Source organism: Nematostella vectensis, chromosome 4, assembly GCF_932526225.1.
Source record: "Nematostella vectensis chromosome 4, jaNemVect1.1, whole genome shotgun sequence".
In the NCBI taxonomy this organism is placed as follows: Eukaryota; Metazoa; Cnidaria; class Anthozoa; order Actiniaria; family Edwardsiidae; genus Nematostella; species Nematostella vectensis.
Genome location: NC_064037.1, coordinates 14,289,005 through 14,316,712, shown reverse-complemented (window position 1 = coordinate 14,316,712; position 27,708 = coordinate 14,289,005). Strand labels below are relative to the sequence as shown.

The 27,708-nt window shown below is 39.3% G+C and overlaps 1 protein-coding gene and 35 non-coding genes across 36 annotated transcripts; 35 read left to right on the top strand and 1 right to left on the bottom strand.

Moving 5' to 3' along the window:
- The first annotated feature begins 16 nt into the window (after positions 1-16).
- Positions 17-88, top strand: Trnag-ccc. Its single transcript has one exon. It is a non-coding gene; the product is annotated as a tRNA-Gly (tRNA).
- Positions 89-159: 71 nt separating this feature from the next.
- Trnag-ucc lies at positions 160-231 on the top strand. The gene has a single exon. It is a non-coding gene; the product is annotated as a tRNA-Gly (tRNA).
- Positions 232-447: 216 nt separating this feature from the next.
- Positions 448-519, top strand: Trnag-ucc. Its single transcript has one exon. It is a non-coding gene; the product is annotated as a tRNA-Gly (tRNA).
- Positions 520-592: 73 nt separating this feature from the next.
- Trnag-ucc lies at positions 593-664 on the top strand. The gene has a single exon. It is a non-coding gene; the product is annotated as a tRNA-Gly (tRNA).
- A 647-nt stretch (positions 665-1,311) lies between these two features.
- On the top strand, positions 1,312-1,383 carry Trnag-ucc. Its single transcript has one exon. It is a non-coding gene; the product is annotated as a tRNA-Gly (tRNA).
- Positions 1,384-1,599: 216 nt separating this feature from the next.
- Trnag-ucc lies at positions 1,600-1,671 on the top strand. Its single transcript has one exon. It is a non-coding gene; the product is annotated as a tRNA-Gly (tRNA).
- Positions 1,672-2,030: 359 nt separating this feature from the next.
- On the top strand, positions 2,031-2,102 carry Trnav-uac. The gene has a single exon. It is a non-coding gene; the product is annotated as a tRNA-Val (tRNA).
- Positions 2,103-2,152: 50 nt separating this feature from the next.
- On the top strand, positions 2,153-2,224 carry Trnag-ucc. Its single transcript has one exon. It is a non-coding gene; the product is annotated as a tRNA-Gly (tRNA).
- A 360-nt stretch (positions 2,225-2,584) lies between these two features.
- Trnag-ucc lies at positions 2,585-2,656 on the top strand. The gene has a single exon. It is a non-coding gene; the product is annotated as a tRNA-Gly (tRNA).
- Positions 2,657-2,728: 72 nt separating this feature from the next.
- On the top strand, positions 2,729-2,800 carry Trnag-ucc. The gene has a single exon. It is a non-coding gene; the product is annotated as a tRNA-Gly (tRNA).
- A 215-nt stretch (positions 2,801-3,015) lies between these two features.
- Trnag-ucc lies at positions 3,016-3,087 on the top strand. Its single transcript has one exon. It is a non-coding gene; the product is annotated as a tRNA-Gly (tRNA).
- Positions 3,088-3,159: 72 nt separating this feature from the next.
- Positions 3,160-3,231, top strand: Trnag-ucc. Its single transcript has one exon. It is a non-coding gene; the product is annotated as a tRNA-Gly (tRNA).
- Positions 3,232-4,045: 814 nt separating this feature from the next.
- Positions 4,046-4,117, top strand: Trnar-ucu. The gene has a single exon. It is a non-coding gene; the product is annotated as a tRNA-Arg (tRNA).
- A 73-nt stretch (positions 4,118-4,190) lies between these two features.
- Positions 4,191-4,262, top strand: Trnag-ucc. The gene has a single exon. It is a non-coding gene; the product is annotated as a tRNA-Gly (tRNA).
- Positions 4,263-4,478: 216 nt separating this feature from the next.
- Positions 4,479-4,550, top strand: Trnag-ucc. Its single transcript has one exon. It is a non-coding gene; the product is annotated as a tRNA-Gly (tRNA).
- Positions 4,551-4,909: 359 nt separating this feature from the next.
- Trnag-ucc lies at positions 4,910-4,981 on the top strand. Its single transcript has one exon. It is a non-coding gene; the product is annotated as a tRNA-Gly (tRNA).
- Positions 4,982-5,341: 360 nt separating this feature from the next.
- Trnag-ucc lies at positions 5,342-5,413 on the top strand. The gene has a single exon. It is a non-coding gene; the product is annotated as a tRNA-Gly (tRNA).
- Positions 5,414-5,917: 504 nt separating this feature from the next.
- Trnag-ucc lies at positions 5,918-5,989 on the top strand. Its single transcript has one exon. It is a non-coding gene; the product is annotated as a tRNA-Gly (tRNA).
- A 72-nt stretch (positions 5,990-6,061) lies between these two features.
- Trnag-ucc lies at positions 6,062-6,133 on the top strand. Its single transcript has one exon. It is a non-coding gene; the product is annotated as a tRNA-Gly (tRNA).
- Positions 6,134-6,204: 71 nt separating this feature from the next.
- Trnag-ucc lies at positions 6,205-6,276 on the top strand. Its single transcript has one exon. It is a non-coding gene; the product is annotated as a tRNA-Gly (tRNA).
- A 360-nt stretch (positions 6,277-6,636) lies between these two features.
- On the top strand, positions 6,637-6,708 carry Trnag-ucc. The gene has a single exon. It is a non-coding gene; the product is annotated as a tRNA-Gly (tRNA).
- Positions 6,709-6,780: 72 nt separating this feature from the next.
- Trnag-ucc lies at positions 6,781-6,852 on the top strand. The gene has a single exon. It is a non-coding gene; the product is annotated as a tRNA-Gly (tRNA).
- A 71-nt stretch (positions 6,853-6,923) lies between these two features.
- On the top strand, positions 6,924-6,995 carry Trnag-ucc. Its single transcript has one exon. It is a non-coding gene; the product is annotated as a tRNA-Gly (tRNA).
- Positions 6,996-7,355: 360 nt separating this feature from the next.
- On the top strand, positions 7,356-7,427 carry Trnag-ucc. Its single transcript has one exon. It is a non-coding gene; the product is annotated as a tRNA-Gly (tRNA).
- A 504-nt stretch (positions 7,428-7,931) lies between these two features.
- On the top strand, positions 7,932-8,003 carry Trnag-ucc. The gene has a single exon. It is a non-coding gene; the product is annotated as a tRNA-Gly (tRNA).
- Positions 8,004-8,507: 504 nt separating this feature from the next.
- Positions 8,508-8,579, top strand: Trnag-ucc. The gene has a single exon. It is a non-coding gene; the product is annotated as a tRNA-Gly (tRNA).
- A 504-nt stretch (positions 8,580-9,083) lies between these two features.
- Trnag-ucc lies at positions 9,084-9,155 on the top strand. The gene has a single exon. It is a non-coding gene; the product is annotated as a tRNA-Gly (tRNA).
- Positions 9,156-9,227: 72 nt separating this feature from the next.
- Positions 9,228-9,299, top strand: Trnag-ucc. The gene has a single exon. It is a non-coding gene; the product is annotated as a tRNA-Gly (tRNA).
- Positions 9,300-9,802: 503 nt separating this feature from the next.
- Trnag-ucc lies at positions 9,803-9,874 on the top strand. The gene has a single exon. It is a non-coding gene; the product is annotated as a tRNA-Gly (tRNA).
- Positions 9,875-10,378: 504 nt separating this feature from the next.
- Trnag-ucc lies at positions 10,379-10,450 on the top strand. The gene has a single exon. It is a non-coding gene; the product is annotated as a tRNA-Gly (tRNA).
- Positions 10,451-10,954: 504 nt separating this feature from the next.
- Trnag-ucc lies at positions 10,955-11,026 on the top strand. Its single transcript has one exon. It is a non-coding gene; the product is annotated as a tRNA-Gly (tRNA).
- Positions 11,027-11,098: 72 nt separating this feature from the next.
- Trnag-ucc lies at positions 11,099-11,170 on the top strand. The gene has a single exon. It is a non-coding gene; the product is annotated as a tRNA-Gly (tRNA).
- A 503-nt stretch (positions 11,171-11,673) lies between these two features.
- Trnag-ucc lies at positions 11,674-11,745 on the top strand. Its single transcript has one exon. It is a non-coding gene; the product is annotated as a tRNA-Gly (tRNA).
- A 504-nt stretch (positions 11,746-12,249) lies between these two features.
- On the top strand, positions 12,250-12,321 carry Trnag-ucc. Its single transcript has one exon. It is a non-coding gene; the product is annotated as a tRNA-Gly (tRNA).
- A 360-nt stretch (positions 12,322-12,681) lies between these two features.
- Trnag-ccc lies at positions 12,682-12,753 on the top strand. Its single transcript has one exon. It is a non-coding gene; the product is annotated as a tRNA-Gly (tRNA).
- Positions 12,754-13,447: 694 nt separating this feature from the next.
- On the bottom strand, positions 13,448-27,707 carry LOC5510937 (DNA repair and recombination protein RAD54B). The gene is made up of 28 exons (XM_032380177.2): positions 27,359-27,707; positions 26,220-26,520; positions 25,588-25,648; positions 25,472-25,493; positions 25,177-25,198; positions 25,037-25,091; positions 24,780-24,867; positions 24,050-24,143; positions 23,775-23,923; positions 22,762-22,916; positions 22,337-22,384; positions 21,230-21,311; positions 20,740-20,820; positions 20,490-20,639; positions 20,105-20,161; positions 19,885-19,939; positions 19,416-19,522; positions 19,218-19,290; positions 18,480-18,691; positions 18,071-18,229; positions 17,366-17,492; positions 16,917-17,023; positions 16,656-16,721; positions 16,059-16,172; positions 15,521-15,601; positions 14,727-14,807; positions 14,200-14,271; positions 13,448-14,074 (listed from the first exon to the last, which is right to left on the bottom strand). The coding sequence occupies exons 1-28, from the start codon at positions 27,458-27,460 to the stop codon at positions 13,991-13,993; spliced, it is 2,805 nt and encodes a 934-aa protein (XP_032236068.2). The 5' UTR covers positions 27,461-27,707; the 3' UTR covers positions 13,448-13,990.
- Between the last annotated feature and the right edge of the window lies 1 nt (position 27,708).

Genomic DNA, 27,708 nt, shown 5'->3' with positions numbered 1-27,708 from the left:
TATTGCAACTAGTGAAGCGTTGGTGGTATAGTGGTTAGCATAGCTGCTTCCCAAGCAGTTGACCCGGGTTCGATTCCCGGCCAACGCAAATTCCCTTTTTTTTTCAATGAGTTTTAGTTGTCATTGTCATTTAATTTCAAGATGATTGGAACAAGTGAAGCGTTGGTGGTATAGTGGTTAGCATAGCTGCCTTCCAAGCAGTTGACCCGGGTTCGATTCCCGGCCAACGCATTTTCAATTTTACTTGTCAATGAATCATGGTTGTCATTGTCAATTAAATGCAAGAGTATGGTAAGAAATGAAGCGTTGGTGGTACAGTGGTTAGCATAGCTGCCTTCCAAGCAGTTAACCCTGGTTCGAATCCCGACCAACAAAATTTAATTTTTACTTGTTAAGGATTCATAGTTGTCTTTGTCAATTAATTTCAAGATTATTGCAACCAGTGAAGCGTTGGTGGTATATTGGTTAGCATAGCTGCCTTCCAAGCAGTTGACCCGGGTTCGATTCCCGGCCAACGCAAATTCCCTTTTTCTTTTCAATGAGTTTTAGTTGTCATTGTCATTTAAATTTCAAGACAATTGGAACAAGTGAAGCGTTGGTTGTATAGTGGTTAGCATAGCTGCCTTCCAAGCAGTTGACCCGGGTTCGATTCCCGGCCAACGCAATTTCAATTTTACTTGTCAATGAGTCATGGTTGTCATTGTAAATTAAATGCAAGAGTATGGTAATCAGTGAAGCGTTTGTGGTACAGTGGTTAGCATAGCTGCCTTCCAAGCAGTTGACCCTAGTTCGAATCCCCACCAACAACATTTAATTTTAACTTGTTAATGATTCATGGTTGTCTTTGTCAATTAATTTCAAAATTATTGGAACAATTGAAGCGTTGGTGGTAAAGTGTTTAGCATAGCTGCCTTCCAAGCAGTTGACCCGGGTTAGATTCCCGGCCAAGGCAATTTCAATTTTACTTGTGAATGAATCATGGTTGTCATTTTCAATTAAATGCAAGAGTATGGTAAGAAATGAAGCGTTGGTGGTAAAGTGGTTAAGATAGCTGCCTTCCAAGCAGTTAACGCTGGTTCGAATCCCCACCAACAACATTTAATTTTTACTTGTTAATGATTCATGCTTGTCTTTGTCAATAAATTTCAAGATTATTGCAACAAGTGAAGCGTTGGTGATATAGTGGTTAGCATAGCTGCCTTCCAAGCAGTTGACCCGGGGTCGATTCCCTGCCAGCACAAGTTCCCTTTTACTTTTAATGTGTTTTAGTTTTCATCGTCAATTTATTTCAAGATGATTGAAACAAGTGAAGCGTTGGTAGTATAGTGGTAAACATAGCTGCCTTCCAAGCAGTTGACCCGGGTTTGATTCCCGGCCAACGAAATTTCATTTTTACTTGTCAATGAATCATGGTTGTCATAGTCAATTAAATGCAAAGGTATGGTAAGAAGTGAAGCGTTGGTGGTACAGTGATTAGCATAGCTGCCTTCCAAGCAGTTCACCCGGGTTCGATTCCCGTCCAACGTAAATTCATTTTTACTTGTCAATGAGTCATGGTTGTCATTGTCAATTAAATGCAAGAGTATGGTAATCAGTGAAGCGTTGGTGGTACAGTGGTTAGCATAGCTGCCTTCCAAGCAGTTGACCCGGGTTCGATTCCCGTCCAACGTAATTTCATTTTTCTTGTCAATGAGTCATGGTTGTCATTGTCAATTAAATGCAAGAGTATGGTAATCAGTGAAGCGTTGGTGGTACAGTGGTTAGCATAGCTGCCTTCCAAGCAGTTAACCCTGGTTCGAATCCCGACCAACAAAATTTAATTTTTACTTGTTAAGGATTCATGGTTGTCTTTTTCAATTAATTTCAAGATTATTGCAACCAGTGAAGCGTTGGTGGTATATTGGTTAGCATAGCTGCCTTCCAAGCAGTTGACCCTAGTTCGAATCCCGACCAACAACATTTAATTTTAACTTGTTAATGATTCATGGTTGTCTTTGTCAATTAATTTCAAAATTATTGGAACAATTGAAGCGTTGGTGGTATAGTGGTTAGCATAGCTGCCTTACAAGCAGTTGACCCGGGTTCGATTCCCGGCCAACGCAATTTCAATTTTTCTTGAAATTAATTGACAAAGATTATTGCAACAAGTGAAGCGTTGGTGGTATAGTGGTTAGCATAGCTGCCTTCCAAGCAGTTGACCCGGGTTCGATTCCCTGCCAACACAAATTCCCTTTTACTTTTTAATGTGTTTTAGTTGTCATTGTCAATTAATTTCAAAATTATTGGAACAATTGAAGCGTTGGTGGTATAGTGGTTAGCATAGCTGCCTTACAAGCAGTTGACCCGTGTTCGATTCCCTACCAACGCAATTTCAATTTTACTTGTCAATGAATCATGGTTGTCATTGTCAATTAAATGCAAGAGTATGGTAAGAAATGAAGCGTTGGTGGTACAGTGGTTAGCATAGCTGCCTTCCAAGCAGTTAACCCTGGTTCGAATCCCGACCAACAAAATTTAATTTTTACTTGTTAAGGATTCATGGTTGTCTTTGTCAATTAATTTCAAGATTATTGCAACCAGTGAAGCGTTGGTGGTATATTGGTTAGCATAGCTGCCTTCCAAGCAGTTGACCCGGGTTCGATTCCCGGCTAAAGCAATTTCATTTTTACTTGTCTATGATTCATAGTTTTCTTTGTCAATTATATTCAAGATGATTGCAACAAGTGAAGCGTTGGTGGTATAGTGGTTAGCATAGCTGCCTTCCAAGCAGTTGACCCGGGTTCGATTCCCGGCCAACGCAAATTCCCTTTTACTTTTAATGTGTTTTAGTTGTCATCGTCAATTTATTTCAAGATGATTGAAACAAGTGAAGCGTTGGTAGTATAGTAGTAAACATAGCTGCCTTCCAAGCAGTTGACCCGGGTTCGATTCACGGCCAACGAAATTTCATTTTTACTTGTCAATGAATCATGTTTGTCATAGTCAATTAAATACAAGAGTATGGTAAGAAGTGAAGCGTTGGTGGTACAGTGGTTAGCATAGCTGCCTTCCAAGCAGTTCACCCGGGTTCGATTCCCGTCCAACGTAAATTCATTTTTACTTGTCAATGAGTCATGGTTGTCATTGTCAATTAAATGCAAGAGTATGGTAATCAGTGAAGCGTTGGTGGTACAGTGGTTAGCATAGCTGCCTTCCAAGCAGTTGACCCGGGTTCGATTCCCGTCCAACGTAATTTTATTTTTCTTGTCAATGAGTCATGGTTGTCATTGTCAATTAAATGCAAGAGTATGGTAATCAGTGAAGCGTTGGTGGTACAGTGGTTAGCATAGCTGCCTTCCAAGAAGTTAACCCTGGTTCGAATCCCGACCAACAAAATTTAATTTTTACTTGTTAAGGATTCATGGTTGTCTTTTTCAATTAATTTCAAGATTATTGCAACCATTGAAGCGTTGGTGGTATATTCGTTAGCATAGCTGCCTTCCAAGCAGTTGACCCTAGTTCGAATCCCGACCAACAACATTTAATTTTAACTTGTTAATGATTCATGGTTGTCTTTGTCAATTAATTTCAAAATTTACCCCCCTTTGGGCACCTAGCTTAAAGGGATTAATTGCTCAAGCCAGCATATTGTATTTCAGTTATCTCTAGTCTTGATTGCTAGCACACGTTCACAGCTTCACTCTATAATTCTTTGTTCTTTTCAACGTTTATATATCAAGCTCATATTTTTCCCGCCCTCCCACCCTGGGCTTTGTGTGAAGGGTGGCAGAGAGGTTTATTATTATTATTTTAGTTTTTCATTTATCAGTTTGTAGTGATTTTATAATAAACTTCTCTTATGCCAAACACAAAACAGTGTCAGTGGTTTATGTTGGGTTGAGGAATTATTGGAACAATTGAAGCGTTGGTGGTATAGTGGTTATCATAGCTGCCTTCCAAGCAGTTAACCCTGGTTCGAATCCCCACCAACAACATTTAATTTTTACTTGTTAATGATACATGCTTGTCTTTGTCAATAAATTTCAAGATTATTGCAACAAGTGAAGCGTTGGTGATATAGTGGTTAGCATAGCTGCCTTCTAAGCAGTTGACCCGGGTTCGATTCCCGGCCAACGCAAATTCCCTTTTTCTTTTCAATGAGTTTTAGTTGTCATTGTTATTTAAATTTCAAGATGATTGGAACAAGTGAAGCGTTGGTGGTATAGTGGTTAGCATAGCTGCCTTCCAAGCAGTTGACCCGGGTTCGATTCCCGGCCAACGCAATTTCATTTTTACTTGTCAATGAGTCATGGTTGTCATTGTAAATTAAATGCAAGAGTATGGTAATCAGTGAAGCGTTGGTGGTACAGTTGTTAGCATAGCTGCCTTCCAAGCAGTTGACCCTAGTTCGAATCCCCACCAACAACATTCAATTTTAACTTGTTAATGATTCATGGTTGTCTTTGTCAATTAATTTCAAAATTATTGGAACAATTGAAGCGTTGGTGGTATAGTGTTTAGCATAGCTGCCTTCCAAGCAGTTGACCCGGGTTCGATTCCCGGCCAAGGCAATTTCAATTTTACTAGTCAATGAATCATGGTTGTCATTTTCAATTAAATGCAAGAGTATGGTAAGAAATGAAGCGTTGGTGGTACAGTGGTTAAGATCGCTGCCTTCCAAGCAGTTAACCCTGGTTCGAAACCCGACCAACAAAATTTAATTTTTACTTGTTAATGATTCATGGTTGTCTTTGTCAATAAATTTCAAGATTATTGCAACAAGTGAAGCGTTGGTGGTATAGTGGTTAGCATAGCTGCCTTCCAAGCAGTTGACCCGGTTTCGATTCCCTGCCAACACAAATTCCCTTTTACTTTTAATTTGTTTTAGTTGTCATCGTCAATTTATTTCAAGATGATTGAAACAAGTGAAGCGTTGGTGGTATAGTGGTAAACATAGCTGCCTTCCAAGCAGTTGACCCGGGTTCGATTCCCGGCCAACGGAATTTTATTTTTACTTGTCAATGAATCATTGTTGTCATAGTCAATTAAATGCAAGAGTATGGTAAGAAGTGAAGGGTTGGTGGTACAGTGGTTAGCATAGCTGCCTTCCAAGCAGTTCACCCGGGTTCGATTCCCGTCCAACGTAATTTCATTTTTACTTGTCAATGAGTCATGGTTGTCATTGTCAATTAAATGCAAGAGTATGGTAATCAGTGAAGCGTTGGTGGTACAGTGGTTAGCATAGCTGCCTTCCAAGCAGTTGACCTTAGTTCGAATCCCCACTAACAACATTTAATTTTAACTTGTTAATGATTCATGGTTGTCTTTGTCAATTAATTTCAAAATTATTGGAACAATTGAAGCGTTGCTGGTATAGTGGTTAGCATAGCTGCCTTCCAAGCAGTTGACCCGGGTTCGATTCCCGGCCAACGCAATTTCAATGTTACTTGTCAATGAATCATGGTTGTCATTTTCAATTAAATGCAAGTGTATGGTAAGAAATGAAGCGTTGGTGGTACAGTGGTTAAGATAGCTGCCTTCCAAGCAGTTAACCCTGGTTCGAATCCCAACCAACAAAATTTAATTTTTACTTGTTAATGATTCATGGTTGTCTTTGTCAATTAATTTCAAGATTATTGGAACCAGTGAAGCGTTGGTGGTTTATTGGTTAGCATAGCTGCCTTCCAAGCAGTTGACCCGGGTTCGATTCCCGTCCAACGTAATTTCATTTTTACTTGTCAATGAGTCATGGTTGTCATTGTCAATTAAATGCAAGAGTATGGTAATCAGTGAAGCGTTGGTGGTACAGTGGTTAGCATAGCTGCCTTCCAAGCAGTTGACCCTAGTTCGAATCCCCACTAACAACATTTAATTTTAACTTGTTAATGATTCATGGTTGCCTTTGTCAATTAATTTCAAAATTATTGGAACAATTGAAGCGTTGCTGGTATAGTGGTTAGCATAGCTGCCTTCCAAGCAGTTGACCCGGGTTCGATTCCCGGCCAACGCAATTTCAATGTTACTAGTTAATGATTCATGGTTGTCTTTGTCAATAAATTTCAAGATTATTGCAACAAGTGAAGCGTTGGTGGTATAGTGGTTAGCATAGCTGCCTTCCAAGCAGTTGACCCGGGTTCGATTCCCTGCCAACACAAATTCCCTTTTACTTTTAATGTGTTTTAGTTGTCATCGTCAATTTATTTCAAGATGATTGAAACAAGTGAAGCGTTGGTGGTATAGTGGTAAACATAGCTGCCTTCCAAGCAGTTGACCCGGGTTCGATTCCCGGCCAACGGAATTTTATTTTTACTTGTCAATGAATCATGGTTGTCATAGTCAATTAAATGCAAGAGTATGGTAAGAAGTGAAGGGTTGGTGGTACAGTGGTTAGCATAGCTGCCTTCCAAGCAGTTCACCCGGGTTAGATTCCCGTCCAACGTAATTTCATTTTTACTTGTCAATGAGCCATGGTTGTCATTGTCAATTAAATGCAAGAGTATGGTAATCAGTGAAGCGTTGGTGGTACAGTGGTTAGCATAGCTGCCTTCCAAGCAGTTGACCCTAGTTCGAATCCCCACTAACAACATTTAATTTTAACTTGTTAATGATTCATGGTTGTCTTTGTCAATTAATTTCAAAATTATTGGAACAATTGAAGCGTTGCTGGTATAGTGGTTAGCATAGCTGCCTTCCAAGCAGTTGACCCGGGTTCGATTCCCGGCCAACGCAATTTCAATGTTACTTGTTAATGATTCATGGTTGTCTTTGTCAATAAATTTCAAGATTATTGCAACAAGTGAAGCGTTGGTGGTATAGTGGTTAGCATAGCTGCCTTCCAAGCAGTTGACCCGGGTTCGATTCCCTGCCAACACAAATTCCCTTTTACTTTTAATGTGTTTTAGTTGTCATCGTCAATTTATTTCAAGATGATTGAAACAAGTGAAGCGTTGGTGGTATAGTGGTAAACATAGCTGCCTTCCAAGCAGTTGACCCGGGTTCGATTCCCGGCCAACGGAATTTTATTTTTACTTGTCAATGAATCATGGTTGTCATAGTCAATTAAATGCAAGAGTATGGTAAGAAGTGAAGGGTTGGTGGTACAGTGGTTAGCATAGCTGCCTTCCAAGCAGTTCACCCGGGTTCGATTCCCGTCCAACGTAATTTCATTTTTACTTGTCAATGAGTCATGGTTGTCATTGTCAATTAAATGCAAGAGTATGGTAAACAGTGAAGCGTTGGTGGTACAGTGGTTAGCATAGCTGCCTTCCAAGCAGTTGACCTTAGTTCGAATCCCCACTAACAACATTTAATTTTAACTTGTTAATGATTCATGGTTGTCTTTGTCAATTAATTTCAAAATTATTGGAACAATTGAAGCGTTGCTGGTATAGTGGTTAGCATAGCTGCCTTCCAAGCAGTTGACCCGGGTTCGATTCCCGGCCAACGCAATTTCAATGTTACTTGTCAATGAATCATGGTTGTCATTTTCAATTAAATGCAAGTGTATGGTAAGAAATGAAGCGTTGGTGGTACAGTGGTTAAGATAGCTGCCTTCCAAGCAGTTAACCCTGGTTCGAATCCCAACCAACAAAATTTAATTTTTACTTGTTAATGATTCATGGTTGTCTTTGTCAATTAATTTCAAGATTATTGGAACCAGTGAAGCGTTGGTGGTTTATTGGTTAGCATAGCTGCCTTCCAAGCAGTTGACCCGGGTTCGATTCCCGTCCAACGTAATTTCATTTTTACTTGTCAATGAGTCATGGTTGTCATTGTCAATTAAATGCAAGAGTATGGTAATCAGTGAAGCGTTGGTGGTACAGTGGTTAGCATAGCTGCCTTCCAAGCAGTTGACCCTAGTTCGAATCCCCACTAACAACATTTAATTTTAACTTGTTAATGATTCATGGTTGTCTTTGTCAATTAATTTCAAAATTATTGGAACAATTGAAGCGTTGCTGGTATAGTGGTTAGCATAGCTGCCTTCCAAGCAGTTGACCCGGGTTCGATTCCCGGCCAACGCAATTTCAATGTTACTTGTCAATGAATCATGGTTGTCATTTTCAATTAAATGCAAGTGTATGGTAAGAAATGAAGCGTTGGTGGTACAGTGGTTAAGATAGCTGCCTTCCAAGCAGTTAACCCTGGTTCGAATCCCAACCAACAAAATTTAATTTTTACTTGTTAATGATTCATGGTTGTCTTTGTCAATTAATTTCAAGATTATTGGAACCAGTGAAGCGTTGGTGGTTTATTGGTTAGCATAGCTGCCTTCCAAGCAGTTGACCCGGGTTCGATTCCCGTCCAACGTAATTTCATTTTTACTTGTCAATGAGTCATGGTTGTCATTGTCAATTAAATGCAAGAGTATGGTAATCAGTGAAGCGTTGGTGGTACAGTGGTTAGCATAGCTGCCTTCCAAGCAGTTGACCCTAGTTCGAATCCCCACTAACAACATTTAATTTTAACTTGTTAATGATTCATGGTTGTCTTTGTCAATTAATTTCAAAATTATTGGAACAATTGAAGCGTTGCTGGTATAGTGGTTAGCATAGCTGCCTTCCAAGCAGTTGACCCGGGTTCGATTCCCGGCCAACGCAATTTCAATGTTACTTGTCAATGAATCATGGTTGTCATTTTCAATTAAATGCAAGTGTATGGTAAGAAATGAAGCGTTGGTGGTACAGTGGTTAAGATAGCTGCCTTCCAAGCAGTTAACCCTGGTTCGAATCCCAACCAACAAAATTTAATTTTTACTTGTTAATGATTCATGGTTGTCTTTGTCAATTAATTTCAAGATTATTGGAACCAGTGAAGCGTTGGTGGTTTATTGGTTAGCATAGCTGCCTTCCAAGCAGTTGACCCGGGTTCGATTCCCGTCCAACGTAATTTCATTTTTACTTGTCAATGAGTCATGGTTGTCATTGTCAATTAAATGCAAGAGTATGGTAATCAGTGAAGCGTTGGTGGTACAGTGGTTAGCATAGCTGCCTTCCAAGCAGTTGACCCTAGTTCGAATCCCCACTAACAACATTTAATTTTAACTTGTTAATGATTCATGGTTGTCTTTGTCAATTAATTTCAAAATTATTGGAACAATTGAAGCGTTGCTGGTATAGTGGTTAGCATAGCTGCCTTCCAAGCAGTTGACCCGGGTTCGATTCCCGGCCAACGCAATTTCAATGTTACTTGTTAATGATTCATGGTTGTCTTTGTCAATAAATTTCAAGATTATTGCAACAAGTGAAGCGTTGGTGGTATAGTGGTTAGCATAGCTGCCTTCCAAGCAGTTGACCCGGGTTCGATTCCCTGCCAACACAAATTCCCTTTTACTTTTAATGTGTTTTAGTTGTCATCGTCAATTTATTTCAAGATGATTGAAACAAGTGAAGCGTTGGTGGTATAGTGGTAAACATAGCTTCCTTCCAAGCAGTTGACCCGGGTTCGATTCCCGGCCAACGGAATTTTATTTTTACTTGTCAATGAATCATGGTTGTCATAGTCAATTAAATGCAAGAGTATGGTAAGAAGTGAAGGGTTGGTGGTACAGTGGTTAGCATAGCTGCCTTCCAAGCAGTTCACCCGGGTTCGATTCCCGTCCAACGTAATTTCATTTTTACTTGTCAATGAGTCATGGTTGTCATTGTCAATTAAATGCAAGAGTATGGTAAACAGTGAAGCGTTGGTGGTACAGTGGTTAGCATAGCTGCCTTCCAAGCAGTTGACCTTAGTTCGAATCCCCACTAACAACATTTAATTTTAACTTGTTAATGATTCATGGTTGTCTTTGTCAATTAATTTCAAAATTATTGGAACAATTGAAGCGTTGCTGGTATAGTGGTTAGCATAGCTGCCTTCCAAGCAGTTGACCCGGGTTCGATTCCCGGCCAACGCAATTTCAATGTTACTTGTCAATGAATCATGGTTGTCATTTTCAATTAAATGCAAGTGTATGGTAAGAAATGAAGCGTTGGTGGTACAGTGGTTAAGATAGCTGCCTTCCAAGCAGTTAACCCTGGTTCGAATCCCAACCAACAAAATTTAATTTTTACTTGTTAATGATTCATGGTTGTCTTTGTCAATTAATTTCAAGATTATTGGAACCAGTGAAGCGTTGGTGGTTTATTGGTTAGCATAGCTGCCTTCCAAGCAGTTGACCCGGGTTCGATTCCCGTCCAACGTAATTTCATTTTTACTTGTCAATGAGTCATGGTTGTCATTGTCAATTAAATGCAAGAGTATGGTAATCAGTGAAGCGTTGGTGGTACAGTGGTTAGCATAGCTGCCTTCCAAGCAGTTGACCCTAGTTCGAATCCCCACTAACAACATTTAATTTTAACTTGTTAATGATTCATGGTTGTCTTTGTCAATTAATTTCAAAATTATTGGAACAATTGAAGCGTTGCTGGTATAGTGGTTAGCATAGCTGCCTTCCAAGCAGTTGACCCGGGTTCGATTCCCGGCCAACGCAATTTCAATGTTACTTGTCAATGAATCATGGTTGTCATTTTCAATTAAATGCAAGTGTATGGTAAGAAATGAAGCGTTGGTGGTACAGTGGTTAAGATAGCTGCCTTCCAAGCAGTTAACCCTGGTTCGAATCCCAACCAACAAAATTTAATTTTTACTTGTTAATGATTCATGGTTGTCTTTGTCAATTAATTTCAAGATTATTGGAACCAGTGAAGCGTTGGTGGTTTATTGGTTAGCATAGCTGCCTTCCAAGCAGTTGACCCGGGTTCGATTCCCGTCCAACGTAATTTCATTTTTACTTGTCAATGAGTCATGGTTGTCATTGTCAATTAAATGCAAGAGTATGGTAATCAGTGAAGCGTTGGTGGTACAGTGGTTAGCATAGCTGCCTTCCAAGCAGTTGACCCTAGTTCGAATCCCCACTAACAACATTTAATTTTAACTTGTTAATGATTCATGGTTGTCTTTGTCAATTAATTTCAAAATTATTGGAACAATTGAAGCGTTGCTGGTATAGTGGTTAGCATAGCTGCCTTCCAAGCAGTTGACCCGGGTTCGATTCCCGGCCAACGCAATTTCAATGTTACTTGTTAATGATTCATGGTTGTCTTTGTCAATAAATTTCAAGATTATTGCAACAAGTGAAGCGTTGGTGGTATAGTGGTTAGCATAGCTGCCTTCCAAGCAGTTGACCCGGGTTCGATTCCCTGCCAACACAAATTCCCTTTTACTTTTAATGTGTTTTAGTTGTCATCGTCAATTTATTTCAAGATGATTGAAACAAGTGAAGCGTTGGTGGTATAGTGGTAAACATAGCTTCCTTCCAAGCAGTTGACCCGGGTTCGATTCCCGGCCAACGGAATTTTATTTTTACTTGTCAATGAATCATGGTTGTCATAGTCAATTAAATGCAAGAGTATGGTAAGAAGTGAAGGGTTGGTGGTACAGTGGTTAGCATAGCTGCCTTCCAAGCAGTTCACCCGGGTTCGATTCCCGTCCAACGTAATTTCATTTTTACTTGTCAATGAGTCATGGTTGTCATTGTCAATTAAATGCAAGAGTATGGTAAACAGTGAAGCGTTGGTGGTACAGTGGTTAGCATAGCTGCCTTCCAAGCAGTTGACCTTAGTTCGAATCCCCACTAACAACATTTAATTTTAACTTGTTAATGATTCATGGTTGTCTTTGTCAATTAATTTCAAAATTATTGGAACAATTGAAGCGTTGCTGGTATAGTGGTTAGCATAGCTGCCTTCCAAGCAGTTGACCCGGGTTCGATTCCCGGCCAACGCAATTTCAATGTTACTTGTCAATGAATCATGGTTGTCATTTTCAATTAAATGCAAGTGTATGGTAAGAAATGAAGCGTTGGTGGTACAGTGGTTAAGATAGCTGCCTTCCAAGCAGTTAACCCTGGTTCGAATCCCAACCAACAAAATTTAATTTTTACTTGTTAATGATTCATGGTTGTCTTTGTCAATTAATTTCAAGATTATTGGAACCAGTGAAGCGTTGGTGGTTTATTGGTTAGCATAGCTGCCTTCCAAGCAGTTGACCCGGGTTCGATTCCCGTCCAACGTAATTTCATTTTTACTTGTCAATGAGTCATGGTTGTCATTGTCAATTAAATGCAAGAGTATGGTAATCAGTGAAGCGTTGGTGGTACAGTGGTTAGCATAGCTGCCTTCCAAGCAGTTGACCCTAGTTCGAATCCCCACTAACAACATTTAATTTTAACTTGTTAATGATTCATGGTTGTCTTTGTCAATTAATTTCAAAATTATTGGAACAATTGAAGCGTTGCTGGTATAGTGGTTAGCATAGCTGCCTTCCAAGCAGTTGACCCGGGTTCGATTCCCGGCCAACGCAATTTCAATGTTACTTGTCAATGAATCATGGTTGTCATTTTCAATTAAATGCAAGAGTATGGTAAGAAATGAAGCGTTGGTGGTACAGTGGTTAAGATAGCTGCCTTCCAAGCAGTTAACCCTGGTTCGAATCCCGACCAACAAAATTTAATTTTTACTTGTTAATGATTCATGGTTGTCTTTGTCAATTAATTTCAAGATTATTGGAACCAGTGAAGCGTTGGTGGTATAGTTGTTGGCATAGCTGCCTTCCAAGCATTTGACCCGGGTTCGATTCCCGGCTAAAGCAATTTCATTTTTACTTGTCTATGATTAATAGTTTTCTTTGTCAATTATATTCAAGATGCTTGCAACAAGTGAAGCGTTGGTGGTATAGTGGTTAGCATAGCTGCTTCCCAAGCAGTTGACCCGGGTTGGATTCCCGGCCAACGCAAGTTCCCTTTTTCAATTAAGTTTTTGTTGTCATTGTCAATTAATTTCAAAATTATTGGAACAAGTGAAGCGTTGGTGGTACAGTGGTTAGCATAGCTGCCTTCCAAGCAGTTGACCCTAGTTCGAATCCCCACCAACAACATTTAATTTTAACTTGTTAATGATTCATGGTTGTCATTTTGAATTAATTTCAAGATGATTGCAACAAGTGAAGCGTTGGTGGTATGGTGGTTGGCATAGCAGTTTACTCGGGTTCGATTCCCGGCAAACGGAAGTTTCCATTTATTTGTCAATTATTTCGAGATTATTGAAGCAAGTAAAGCGTTGGTGGTATAGTGGTTAGCATAGCTGTCTTCCAACGCGAGTTCTGTTTTACTTTTCACTGACACATAGTTGGTGTTGTTAAATAATACTGATTGCAAAATATAACAAAGCGTAGGTGGTATAGTGGATAAGCCACTTCATTTATCGAAATCTAACTAAACAAATGAAGCAACGATAGATTTCCACATATTGTCGTGGCTTTTACACGACATTTCATAGATATTATTTTGCAATAAATAAACGTTTTTGAAAAAGGGGAACGTTTGGACCATACAGGTATAGTTTTTCATAGATATTATTTTGCAATAAATAAACGTTTTTGAAAAAGGGGAACGTTTGGACCATACAGGTATAGTATTGCACGGTTGTGACACAGTTTAATTTTATCGTTTAATCTGTACAATATATTAATAACAATTTATAAAAGCCGCCTAAGAATTGGGATGCGCCACATGAGCCATCAATAAATTCAAGTATAGCATTATACTTGTGGGCGGTTGTATTAGGTGGTATTTGCTTCTATTTAAAATAAGCTGGCGTACTCTAAGAATTTAGACAATGAAAGTCATCTTCAATTGGTAATTGCCTAGAAGCTACAGCTGCAAGGCTATTTCTGGCTTGCCTTGTGGAGTGTCACTGTGCTGCAGGTCTATCCTTTGCTTGCATGTGGAATGCGATTTGGCTGTAAGGCTACCTCTCGTTGCCTTATGTTGTGGGTTGCAAGGCTATTTCTGGCTTGCTATGTGTAGTACCATTAGGTTGCAAGGCTATTTCTGGCTTGCCATGTGTAGTACCATTAGGTTGCAAGACTATTTCTGGCTCAGCTTATGGGGTGCCATTGGGCTGCAAGGCTATCCTTAGCTTGCCTTGTGAAGTACCATTGGACTGCAAGCCTATCCCTGACTCATCTTAGTTCAGGGACGCGATGTGCCATCCTCGTTAACCTCGTTGCGGAATACAAAGGTGATATGATCTTCAGCTCGTAATATAGCATCATCCTGAGAAGAAAATCATCCTTCTGAGCATGGCAAATTGAAAATTCGTCTTGATTTTGAGGATTTCATTTAAGGGATCGATTAAGTCTGCTTGCATACTCTAAGTGTACGGCAAACGCTTTACTTACACAAAGCTCGGTTAAACAGAGTGGGGAGGGGAAGTGCTGCCATTTCATCAACTCCGCGATGGAGACATTCATCTAAAAGGGAAAAAGCACGTCTTATAGTATAAAGCATTTAGTATTGTAGTGAATGAAACAAATGTATTGCGGCACTGAATAGATTGAATTGGCTAGTCCAATGGGTGATTGAGTGATTATTTTTCTGTGTATTTAGAAAGAAAATGTTTGGATCTAATCAGGTCTAGTAACCTTAATACCGGAGTTCAGCTTGAGAAATTGAATTTCCATTCGGACTTCAGGAAATTACTACTGGACCCCAACCCACATTTTTCTCTGGATACGGCCACAGCACCTTTAAGGTAAATGTGTCGCCTCGCGACCGACTAATTACCAATACCGTACTGAATGCCCGCCCCTAGATATGGATGCAATGATGCAGGAAATGCCGATCCCAAGCAGAAGATCTTAGCGACCGCTATTTTGCTATCATTTAGCGCATAAACACATCAGCAAACAATGAACGAAATAGTCACCTTTTTCTCGGTGGGCGGCATACCCAGCTGACAAGCACGAGTCATAGTCTGCACACATGATGGATCAGGCTCCTTCTCGGCCTGCAAAATGTTTAAAGATTTGTAATAGACAATAATAAAAGACTGGAATAAGTAAGACTGAAATGATGACCATGATGCCTGGGCAAATCAATTCATGTATAGTTATACATGTAGGGGCCGTCCAAACCTAACACTAACACGGAGGTCGGATCCAGCGTATCCGGATACTTTTGAAAACGCTGTTGAAAGTGAATCAAAATGAATCCGTATAATTTGGTCCGTAGTGTGGACGGTCGAATCCGTATAAGAATGAAAACGATGGCATCATATCGCATGCGCGTCTGCTGCTATGAGCATGCGCATGTCATAAAACTGACGTTACCCCGTACCTTTCACCGTTTTCAAACGTTTGAATCCGTGTTAGTGTGGACAGCTGGATCCAGGCGAACACGCTGCGAAAACGATAGTGTGGTCGCGCGAAATGATGCGTTTTCGGCGAAACGAATCCGATAGTTTTGAATCCGTGTTGGTGTGGACGACCCCTTAAACGCTTATGGGCATAAGAGTATTATAATTAACTTGAATGAAATCATAACGCTATATTTTTTTTTTCTAGCGTCCTGTTAACGAATTTTTTATTCTGATTGCTTTTAAGAGTGTGCGCTAAGATGCCGTATTTTTCTATCTCTTCCCCTCCTCATTTGAGAGTCAGAAACACAACAAACAAAACAATTTATCACCCGGGTTTAAGACAATTAACGTGGTTTCTGTACCTGTTGCACTCTATTACATCGCTGACACTGGAGAAGGTCGTGCGTACTACATACTGTCAGTTCGTCTAGCGTGAAAAGGTCCTGGTAAACAAAAACATGCTGTCTGATACAATCCCCACACAAGTAATCCCAAGCCTAACGAAATGCGTTTCACACTCTGTCAGTTTGTAAGTTCCCCAGACATGGAGTATCCAGGTCAAAGTAGTAAGGCACACCCCACGAATTTGGAACTTGTAAGTGACCGTTATAAGTATTCGTTGGAAATTCGCATCCATCTACTCCATGAAGCACAGCAACCAGGAGAGGATATTTGGGTAGAATAATTTGCACATTAGTACCCCGTCCTTGAAAACTTCTCCAGGACCTATCACTGATTATCCAGGGGAAGCAAAATACTTTTGAATGCCGCCCCGTTGCCCAGCCTCCCCAAAACCTACTATCTGTAAATTACTGGTGGTTAAACGGCCGCTCGACTCTCGGTTTTATGGGGTTACTATTGATGATTGCACGTTGCAGGCTTGACGAGACTGTTACATACCTTAACATCTTCTTGTGAGAAGTCCACCTTGACCTGTTTACGATCATCAGCCACGGCACCACTTAACCCTTGCTTGGTGGTCTGGCGCTGATAGATCTTCTCTTCGATCGTACCCTATGGTGGAAGTATATATGGGACGTATATGGAAAAGCCGACTGACATGTAACTTGAAGTTGCTGGAAAAGGGTTTGCAATGTCATGCTAGTTTTTAGAACATACTGCGTGATACAATATGTGGGTGGTAAAGCGAAGGACGGAGAAGGGTCCATGATCATCAAAGGAGTAAGGCAATAAGTCGATGTGCTTATTCACATCCAATCCTAATGGCATAAATAAGAATTGAATAAACTGCAAACTCTCCTGCCGCCTCACGAAAATAAAACAATTTAACAAAGGGTTTATTCATTGATGCTTTCTTACCTAGTCTCAGCTGTACAAACATTTTACTCCACATTTATACTCATAATTAAGCACCAAGTGTTGTTTTAAAACGAGCATTTTGAAGTCAAATTTTGCTTTGTGATCGATTTTGACCAATGAACGTAAAATATCCACTATTGCGTTTACAACCCCCATTATCTTATTGTTGATACGTACCGTGGTTAAGAGACGATATATGACTACTCTTCTTCTCTGGCCATCCCTCCACACACGAGCCATCGCCTGGGCACAAACAGATTTTAGGATTCTTTTTAAAATCACCAAACCTCTCTCACCTCGTGCTAGTTGCAGCCGTGAGACAGACACATTCCAAATAGAGGTAATCTAACTATTACCCTGGTTACAAAAGTATCCCCTTTTATTTACTCCTGTACTTGACACCGGCTCACGACGCAGATTTAGCATCAAGAACTTTACCTGCAAGTCATTGGCCGGATTCCAGTCGATATCGTACAATATCAGCCTTGATGCACCGATTAGATTCAAGCCAACTCCTCCAGCTTTTGAGCTTAGAAGGAACACGACTGCAAGGAAAGAACATAGTATCTGAGTTATTCTAATGTAAAACAGCATCAATCAATAAATTTGGCCTTATCACTGAAAAATACATACTGTAAATGGTCGTTTTAGCGCCCAGCTCCACGAATCTCAAATCGCAGGCAAAAGAAAACAACTCTCGCTAAAAATCTACCAAGGGATTTTTTTAGGAATACTAGTATATTAACAAGTTACTCGTCAATCATTTGTTAGAAAAAAAAATCATTGCACTTGTGTACCAAATTGCCTGGAATTAATCATAAGCCACTGCCCAAATGTACCAAAAAAGTAACGGCGCCATTCTGAACACATTCGATGTGTGTACTCACAGTCCTGGCAATGCTTGGCGTTAAAGCGCTCCACTAATGATTGACGTTTCGCCGTGGGTGTGGACCCATCCAGACGCAGGTATCTGTACTTCTTTACTGTACACAACTTCTGTAGAATGTCTAACGTCTATAACAAAGCAAAAGAGCTTAAAAGGTGGTTTCAGAAAAAGCAAACGGGCAGTTAAACCATACGTTTCGCGTAGAAAGAAAGTTTTTGTTGCTGCTGGTAGATAAAAAGTGACTTCTGTGTAAAGGATAGATTCAACAAAAAGGTTGTATCATCATTATAATCATCATCACCGTTATCACTGCTATATATTTTCACCCCTATAGCTCAAACCATCGCAGGTCAAATGTAATTCAATGCAATAATTCCATTTGTTTGCCGACTTCTTTTGTTATTCGGTTAGTCGCGTATCTCATATAACCTTATTTTTGCAACAATGACCTGTTATAATGCAAGCGACAATCAGTTCTTTTTGACACGAATTTCATAAGGAGGATTCCGTTTTGTTTAGTGTGCTTTTGAGCATTTTTCTTTTCAGTAAAGTTGAAGTTAATCAGATCGCCAAATTCGGGGTGTGTTGGACTTTTGGCATGTTATTAATTATAAGTTCCTTTACTTTAAATCTGCTAAAAATATTTCGTTGCCATTAGTGTTGGGTTATATTTTTTTCATATACAATGCCTGGACTACTTACGAACCTGTGAATAGTTAGATACAAGCACCACGCGTTCGCCTGTGCAATGGATCTCCTCCAACATAGAGTTTAGCACAGTTAGCTTGCCAGACTGAGCGATGCTTAACTCGGACGCATCGTTACACTCGGGGAACAGCTTTAACAGGCCGTCATACAGTGAGACCTATATGCGTAACATATACATATAAAATGGGTAGGTATAATACAAGTGCCAGTTACGGTCCAATAACACTGACTTAAATAAATGGCTGTAAAGGCATGGTCTTTAGGTAAAAGAATCGATTAAAAAACGGTTTTCGTTTGAAATTTAATCAATTCTCTATTAATATGGACAATATTTGTATCGATATTCAAATGAAACAAAAACATCCTGTCCTGTCGACTTGAAATGGGCGGACAGTTTGCAAGAGTACCTGATCCTCGTCGCCAAGTGTGTTCGCTCCCTGGCTGGCAGAATACAGCAGGGTGGGATGGTTGCAGAGTTTCTTGAGAGCCCCAATGCACTCCAGGTGAGTGGAGGAGGGGCACGAGGCCCGCAGACAGCCGCGTAAGAAACGCGAGGTGAGCAGGTGACGATACAAGGTCACTTGGAGATGGGCCGGACGACAGAACACCACCATCTCCACTGGTATGAGAACAAACTAATTAAAAACTAGAAACCCACGTGTGAACAGCGAGCTAGATGTGTTTGGTCTGTTTGCACACATGAACCGTAATGCTTCACTCAAACAGCCTAATTTGCATTGACCAGGGGCGTAGCCAGGGGGGTCGCCTAGGGGCCCGGGCCCCCCTTTTAGCAGCCAAAAATACAGTGAATGTATGAGACATTATCTAAAATACAGGAGAAAATGCCTGGAATGTCCCTTTTGGTCCCTCTCCTGTTAAAAATCCTGGCTACGCCACTGTTGACTTAGGTGCCTATATGCATGAATAACCCAAGTCAAGCAAGGACTAATTACCAAACATAACTTCTTCCTTGCCTGTGCTTCGGTCGCACACCAGAAAAAAAAAACGGCCAATAAATTTTTCCATATAACCGTCTCGGTTACACTAGTTACACTCCTTTTACTCAGGATAAAAATGTCTACGTATCTTGTTAGTCTTGCACTTTCTAGGCATATCCGACCTTGTATTCGCATCGTTGGGCTTACCCTTAGGTGGTAGGTACTTCTCGTTGATTTCTGAAGTTCGTCGGAGAAAGAAGAGCCTAGTCAGACGATTCAGCTGAAACATAAAAATCAGTTTCCATTTTCGGTTATAATAAGTTTAAGAAGGAATAGGGGAATATTCTCGGTTTTTATATTCTAATGGTTTAATTTCTTATATACAGTAGGTAAAGTTGAACAGACCTCAGAGGCGCGGGTTTGCCCCAGTAGCTTATCTTCACTCGTGGCACCTGGCTGCTGACCGTTAACTATCGGCTGCTCGTACACGCGTCGAAACAACGTCCCTGAACCTAAAACATGATAGTTGACAAAATAAACCGCTTTGCAAAACTTGTCATAGAATGCTTTCGCTGTAAACATGACCATTGTGTTCACTTAGCTAGAAATCCCAGAGGTCTCGAGGTTGATATAGTACAAGCATCTAAGAACATTGTGGTAACGCTAGAGTTAGCAAGGATTGTGTTTTGTTTGGGTGTGTTTGTGTTTTCCTTGTTTTGTTTTGTTTTTCATGCATGAGAATTCTCGCAAAAAACGTAAGCTAAAAAAGTATTACACAAGAGAGACAAAGGCATATAAGTAGGGTAGCTGGTGTTTAGGGATGTTCGATGATACCTAGGCACCTAACGCAATGTCTTTTTGGGTATCTTATTACCAAGCACGCCTGGGTTGCACAGCTCAATCAGTGTATGAAACTCTTTCAAGTCATTCTGAAACAATTGAAAAAAAAGACACATTGATATGATAATGAGGGCACACAGAGAGAATTTGAAATACCAATACGTCATCAACGGGTTTGTCAGGACTTAATTTTCAAGATTTCGGCTGAAGGTTAAGGTCAGCTGAAGGGTGTACATCTTACACAAAAACTATACCTGTATTGGTGTTCCCGTCAAAAGCACTCGACGCCTTGTCTTCAGTCCAGAAATGAGCTTTAGGATAATTGAGTGAAATAAAAGTTTTGGCATCACTGCTAACATTAAAAAAAAAAGCGTAGGCTATGGGGCGTGCACGAAGACTGCGCAAACCAGCACGTTAACATGCACCCTTCTCGGTTAAGGACTTTGTAACATGTATTGGGAGTCGTAAAAGAACTGTTGGAGACGCTGGCCCGTGGTACCATACTGATGAGTAAAGTCAGTCACATGTGAAGCGAATTGGTGCCTCGCGATATTGATTTGCGCTATACAAATACGAAACGTTTTATTTTCATTTTGTCTTTCATGAGCCAGAAAAACAGCTACAGTGCATTTAACCTACTGTTGTTGTCTTGATTGCAGAGTTTTTCAGGCGGTGTGCCTCATCACAGATAAACAAGTCAAACTTGATATTCATGATGTCGTCTTGGGATCGAATAAACATCTCATAGCTAATGATAAGCACCGGGTAGATTGGACTGATGATAAACTCCTATAAAACGAAACATCAATTTTACACACCTAAAAATACAGATTTAACATATGTATACCATTCGGTATGTTACCATTAAATGTATCTAAAAGAATCTGACCTTGACTCGCATATCGGATGTGACCGGAAACACTCGCATTCTTTCGTTGCCAAGCCATTTACGGAACTCTGCACACCAATTCTGTTAACAAAAATCATTGTAAGCTAAGATTCACCCATCTTTCTCTTGGTTGCCTCGTGTTATGATGTGTCTGGAGGATGTGTCTATTACACACCTTTACTATGCTTCCTGGTGTTATGATATGAGTCTGTTACACACCTTTACTAGGCTTCCTGGTGTTATGATCAGGATTCTGTTACCCACCTTTACTAGGCTTCCTGGTGTTATGATCAGGATTCTGTTACACACCTTTACTAGGCTTCCTGGTGTTATGATATAATAATTCTGTTACAACCTTTACTAGGCTTCCTGGTGTTATGATCAGGATTCTGTTACACACCTTTACTAGGCTTCCTGGTGTTATGATCAGGATTCTGTTACACACCTTTACTAGGCTTCCTGGTGTTATGATCAGGATTCTGTTACACACCTTTACTAGGCTTCCTGGTGTTATGATCAGGATTCTGTTACACACCGGTTGTCCACCATACGGACCCTGCTTGTGGAGCGTCCTGAAAATACATAATGCCACAACCATATGACATAACCAGGTAACGTACTTATAACATGGCATGGATATCCATTGATAGAAGGGACATGAGGGATCTACAGCATATTATCCTTGCTATCCTTGCTTGCCTGGGTTGTAATGATTTCACTCAGTGCAAAATTATTGGCTGCTGGATGTATTCCAGGCTACTTCTGCTGTTTACTTTCCACTCGGTTAAATCATAGTCTGGACATAGCCATAGTCTCCTGTGCGAACTATGGTTGAAATAATTGGCTTACCATATCAGAGCAATGCGTTGACAGATTGCCTTACCATATCAGAGCAATGCGTTGACAGATTGCCTTACCATATCAGAGCAATGCAATGACAGATTGGCTTACCATATCAGAGAAATCCGTTGACAGATTGGCTTACCACATCAGAGAAATGCAATGACAGATCGGCTTACCACATCAGAGAAATGCAATGACAGATCGGCTTACCACATCAGAGAAATGCGTTGACAGATTGGCTTACCATATTACAGCAATGCAAAGACAGATTGGCTTACCATATTACAGCAATGCAATGACAGATTGGCTTACCATATTACAGCAATGCAATGACAGATTGGCTTACCACATCAGAGAAATGCGTTGACAGATTGGCTTACCATATTACAGCAATGCAATGACAGATTGGCTTACCATATTACAGCAATGCAATGACAGATTGGCTTACCATATCAGAGAAATGCGTTGACAGATTGGCTTACCATATTACAGCAATGCAATGACAGATTGGCTTACCATATTACAGCAATGCAATGACAGATTGGCTTACCATATCAGAGAAATCCGTTGACAGATTGGCTTACCACATCAGAGAAATGCGTTGACAGATTGGCTTACCACATCAGAGAAATGCAATGACAGATTGGCTTACCATATTACAGCAATGCAATGACAGATTGGCTTACCATATTACAGCAATGCAATGACAAATTGGCTTACCATATTACAGCAATGCAATGACAGATTGGCTTACCATATCAGAGCAATGCATTGAAGAGTCTTGCCTAATCCCATTTCATCCCTGAAATAAAAAAAAAGCCATACTTTGAGAGTGGAGCCCACAGGTATTTGTTGGAGTAAAAACAGGAATTTGTAATGAGTGCACCTCCCCCCACCTGCCCCCAACCAAAATTATTTAAAAAACATTTAATAAGGGAAAGACCAGTAGGGGTGTGGCTGTGAACTCAATATTTTCTCTATTTCCTGTATCATGCCCTCCCTCTTAATATTGAGCAAGTGTCTTATTTAGTGATTAAGAAAGAGTGCAGAGGGGAGTGATTGGACACATTTTGACAGTGCGTTTTTTATGCCAAACTCTACCTACCAAATAATAACTAATACAACATGGTTTTATGTTTTAAAAAATGATTCCACTAAACATAAATTCACTGAACATACGCTAGTATTGCTCCATTGCCATTGAAGTTTCTCAGGCCCATGACACACTCATACAGGAAGAGCACTCCATCTCGCTGGTGCGGCCGCAGATGTTGGCCAAGGTGGGGGTCTACAACAACATCAACTAATGGCTGTACTGACTTGTTATTAGCAAGCTATTGGGACAAAGTGGTAAACATATTAAAACTTTTTAGATTTAATTAGACATCTTACTCTTATCCTGATGTTGATAATAGTGCAAAAATGATAAATATACAAATCATGTAAAGACAAAATTTTGGAGGTATATGTTGTGGTTTGAAATGCTTTTTGGTTTGAAATTGTTAAAACTGGTTTGAAAAGGGGATATTTGCATAATCTTTTATCTAGTTCTTTTAGTTACACCTCCCAACCCCCCAAAAATCCAAGCCCCTGTTTTATTAATGACTCCCCAAAAATAAAATCCCTTTTAGAATGCTAGGTATCCAAAAATGAGCTAGTTTGAAAAATTCAAACCAGTTTGAAAAAAATTCAAACCATGCCACATTTCAAACCACAACATATACATTAAAGCTTTGAAGGGGAAAATAATTGTGGTATGTGGAACCTGCAGCCAGTATCTAACTTTGTCACTTTCAAAATGTCTCTGTACAATGTGCATATACATTGAGGTTTTTCATTGTGTCATCAAAATCAGTGGAAATTATGTCATAAAAATCAGTCTGAGTTTAGCTTATAATATAAGCTAAACTCAGACTGTAACAAGCATATTATGCAAGTCCTGTTTGATCGGGTTCTACTGATAGTTTCCAAAGGATGAAAGAAAAAAGTGAAAAATTAAGGGCTATTCTCTGATTTCTAAGGTAAACAAAAAGAAGGGAAGTGTGTTCTGGTATGACCTAAGCCATGTTTAGTCAGGAAATGTATGTACAGTGTCTTAAGTATTTTATCTTATTTTATTGTAAAAATAAATTTAAGAGTACAACAGCAACACAGAAACAAAATGCAGTTGTAATCATAAGACTTAGCCTTACTTGGTGTGAGGCACTAGGGCGTGGCAGGGCAAGTGCATTTGGGGCGTCAATACTATGACGTGGAGTCATACGGCTTAGTGCTGCTGACTTGGTGGGACCAGTCTTGGAAGATTTATGCTTTGCAGGATTCACAAATGATTTGGACACAGCTTAAAACAATCATACACCATACAATATTAAGCTACATTATTGCCATGCATAGGAAAATAAGGAGGCAGAAACCTCTGGAAATGTATGACTAATTTTGTAAAGTTATTTTTGGATAAGCCACATACCAGTTAGGGGTGCAACAATGCTTGATGATACACTTGCAGTACTTTGGAAACACTTTCCACTTAGATAGTCCTCACTTGATATGGAACCCATTATCTGCAGGATGGCAGAGGCAAAACAAAAACATAATTGAAGGGTCACTTTCTTTGAGTAAATTATCAGAGGCACTTTCTTTACTCTCAAGCCCTTTGGGTTGATCACCCTTTCCCTAGACATCACCATAGAAAGCTCTGTGAGAACACTTTGTCAAAAAATTAATTGGATGGCTCTTTGATCTCTTATACGGACAGCCTGGCATAAAATAACATCATTTTGGGATTCTTCGGACCCAAGAAACAAAGAGAGACATGAGAATAGCCAGTACTGACTTTTCAAAACTTGCCGGCTGTCGGCTCAACAAAGTGCATTCTCTGGAGTTTGACTATCTCCCTCCAGACAGAAATAATAATATTTGTCATTTGTTACTGACAAGGAAAAAGAAACCTTCAGCACACAAACTGTCTCCAAACTCATAATGACCTGCTCCTCAAAATCTTTTTAAGAAGGCTGGCTGGGACCCCTTAATGGAAACAAACTTAAAAAAGGGTTGGTCTTGTAATATTCTAATTATTTTTAACCAAGTAAGCCACACACTCTATGAATAGCTACTTGAATAGCTACACTGTGCCTTGACTTCCCTTGTTGAAAAGCAAGCCAAACAAAATTCATGAACTGGCCCATTGCGACACTCACTTCTAGTTCTTTTCCACCGGCACACAAGGTGTGTCCTTCTTGGAGAGTCTGAAGCTCTGCTGTTTTGTAGCCAGACCCTTTAGCTATTCTACGAAATACAACAACACTTTAACATGGTGGTACTACAAGAGGAAATAACTTCTTTTGTGCTTTGGTGTGCACTTTCTCTTGTGTCTGGATAAAAAAAAATTAATCTTTATGTTATTTCTTTATTAGCTGAACATAGTAAATCAAGTGTATTGGAGTATCTATCTTACTCTTTTCCTTCCAAATCTTTAAGACTAAGACTTCTTCCTCTTACAGCAATGATACCTAGCAAGAATAAAAAAACAAAAACAGTCATAACAGTACAAAATTGACCTCAGTGTATTCTCAATAAATCAATAAGTTTACCCACCATCTCCGTCCCATTTCTTGTGCTGAAAGAAAAATAATCAATTTTGAGATTTCAGGACAACATTACCTGCATTTTTACAATATCCTATACTCTCACCAATGACATTTTCAAATCACTACCTTATGATGGCTATTTGGCCAGATTCATAGTTATTTTCTTTTTTATATATTTTCTATTTGGAAGCCATCTCAAACTGTGATGCAGCTTTGTCCATTTGGCAATCATTATATCTTTGTTTGTATGATTTGAAAGTTATAGCAAAAAAGTAAAAAAAGGCATAGAATCTAATAAATACCTTTTTCTTTGACATCTTACACCTAAAATAAAATAGGTGAATGTTTAGTTTTTCGTCTATGTTAATACCAAATGTTGAGAATGTAATTGCCTAGTATGAATCTAAGAATATCTTACCAGACAACACTGAAGTATTTTGTAATAGTTTCTTCTTCACTGGGCTGTTTTGTTAATGTGTCTAATTCAAAATAAAATAATCACAATTAATTACTGAAATCAGTTTTACAAACCACCATGTGTATTTTTACTTGATATGCAGTGAAGGGTTGTGTAAAAAATATAACTAAATTCTTGAAAGGGAAAAAATATCATGGAAAACAATTTTATTTTCTAGCAGGGAAAGGCAAAGTGGCTTTATTTTTACTTTGGGTTAAGTATGACTATTGAATTACATTATAATCTAGAGAAAAGTGGCAAAATGTGCAAGGATGGCTTTTGTATATTTCCAAACAGGACTTCATCAAGAGGCTAATAAAATAGCATTTAAAAGGAGAGAGCTAAACAATAAAAATCATGGTTGTATAGTTGTACAGTGTGACTAAATGTGTCTGTAACAAGATAATTATGAATGTGGCTACAATATATAGGGATGGCAAACCAACCCAACATGGCCATTCTATAGTATCAAATGCTTGTTGGATGGCTTGTTTAAACCATTTGAGACCAGACTTAAGATCAGTCGCAATTGTTTTATTGAGAGTTAAAATTGAGCTGAAAAAGCTAGAGTCTTGGAACAAATTTCTATATACCTGTTTTATTAGCTGTAGAATTACTAGGGAAAGTTTTTAGCAGAGGTGTCCTGAACGGCTGTTTAGACATCCTTGTGGTAGGATCTGATGGTGTCTTGTTTGGCCTTTTTGGGCTCTTGACTTCAGAACCAGATGATGAAGAAGGTAAGACATTTTGTTTATTAATATCCTGAACCACCATTCCAGGAAAGTCGTCACAGTTAGCTCTCTCAGTTAGGTGCTTGCTGGAAATGGAATGGTTTTTATCACAGGGGTTTATCTCTTGTATGGATCTTTGCAGCACTGTGCCATTATATGAAGGCTTAAAAAATAAAAGAGAAATCAAATTAACCTTCTCAAATGTAGGAAATAATATGTGTTTCATTTCTATGTGGCAACTTTCACAAAAAAAATTATATATATATATATATAAATCCCCTGATGAGTGGGCAACCACGAAACAGACCTGTAGGGAAACCTATGTAGTTTGTATTTTTCTCAAACTAACACTATACACCGCTCTACTTTTGAGTATTGAGCACTTTCTATGAAAGCCTTCAACCATCATTTCATTTCATTATATATATATATATATATGCCATTTATTATCTAATATAAAGTAATTGTATGGTAACACCCTCTGATAAATTCAATCGGCTCCCTGATGACACCAGTGATATATTTTATAAGAGGGTGTTACCATACAATTACTTTATATTAGATAATAAATGGATAACTATCACAAAAGAGTGTAGAACAATATCTTACTATTTTAGGGGATCATATTTTTAATTCCTTTCACTAACATCCCCATATCAAAATCTCAAATTTAAGATCCACTTTCAACTATATTTGACCAGTATGCAATTTTTATGCATCTGCATTACTTCTGAACAGAAGAATAGTTTTCAATTTTTATTTGTCTACACCAGCAACATTTCATGTGTGACATTTTTTTAATTGCTTCGAAAAAAAAAAAAAACTTTTGAGCAACTATAGTTGCCACATAAAAATTGCCAACTTTGCGCCATCTACATAAGCAAATAAAAATTGTCCAATAAAAATTACTGACCTATATACATGGTCAACTAAAAATTGTCAACTTAAAATCCCACGGCCCCTCCCCCATTAATTCCCCAACAAGGCACAGCTTAACTCACCAAAACAGCCTCAATCGGATTTTGACCCGCATTGCTGGTAAATGGTGTGCAGAACTTGGCTCGTTTAGCTGCACGGACAGACGGCGCAGCGGAACGTCTCATCTCGATACTTTAGAGCTTTTCAGACGTAACCACAATAACAAACTCTACACGCAGTCGAAGAGTACTAAGTCTAAGTTTGCAAAAACAACTGTTTCAACATTTCAAGCGCCATTGGAGTATACTCAAATCCATCTGTAACAGTAAGCTGCTTTTTAAATTTGATAATAACAATGGAAATTGCCAATTTGAAGTGTTGTATTTGGAAAATCCCCGATACAAATCCGCCATTCAAAGTTTCCCGCGCATTG

What these genes read in the sequence shown, in the direction of transcription:
- LOC5510937 (XM_032380177.2), bottom strand. Translation starts at nt 27,460, where the DNA reads ATGAGACGTTCCGCTGCGCCGTCTGTCCGTGCAGCTAAACGAGCCAAG. An exon ending in GGCAAACCCGCGCCTCTGAG is followed by an intron (nt 19,291 to 19,415) that starts GTCTGTTCAACT and finishes TTTATGTTTCAG; the next exon opens with CTGAATCGTCTGACTAGGCT. An exon ending in CGCCAAGCATTGCCAGGACT is followed by an intron (nt 17,024 to 17,365) that starts GTGAGTACACAC and finishes CTTTCCTTGCAG; the next exon opens with TCGTGTTCCTTCTAAGCTCA.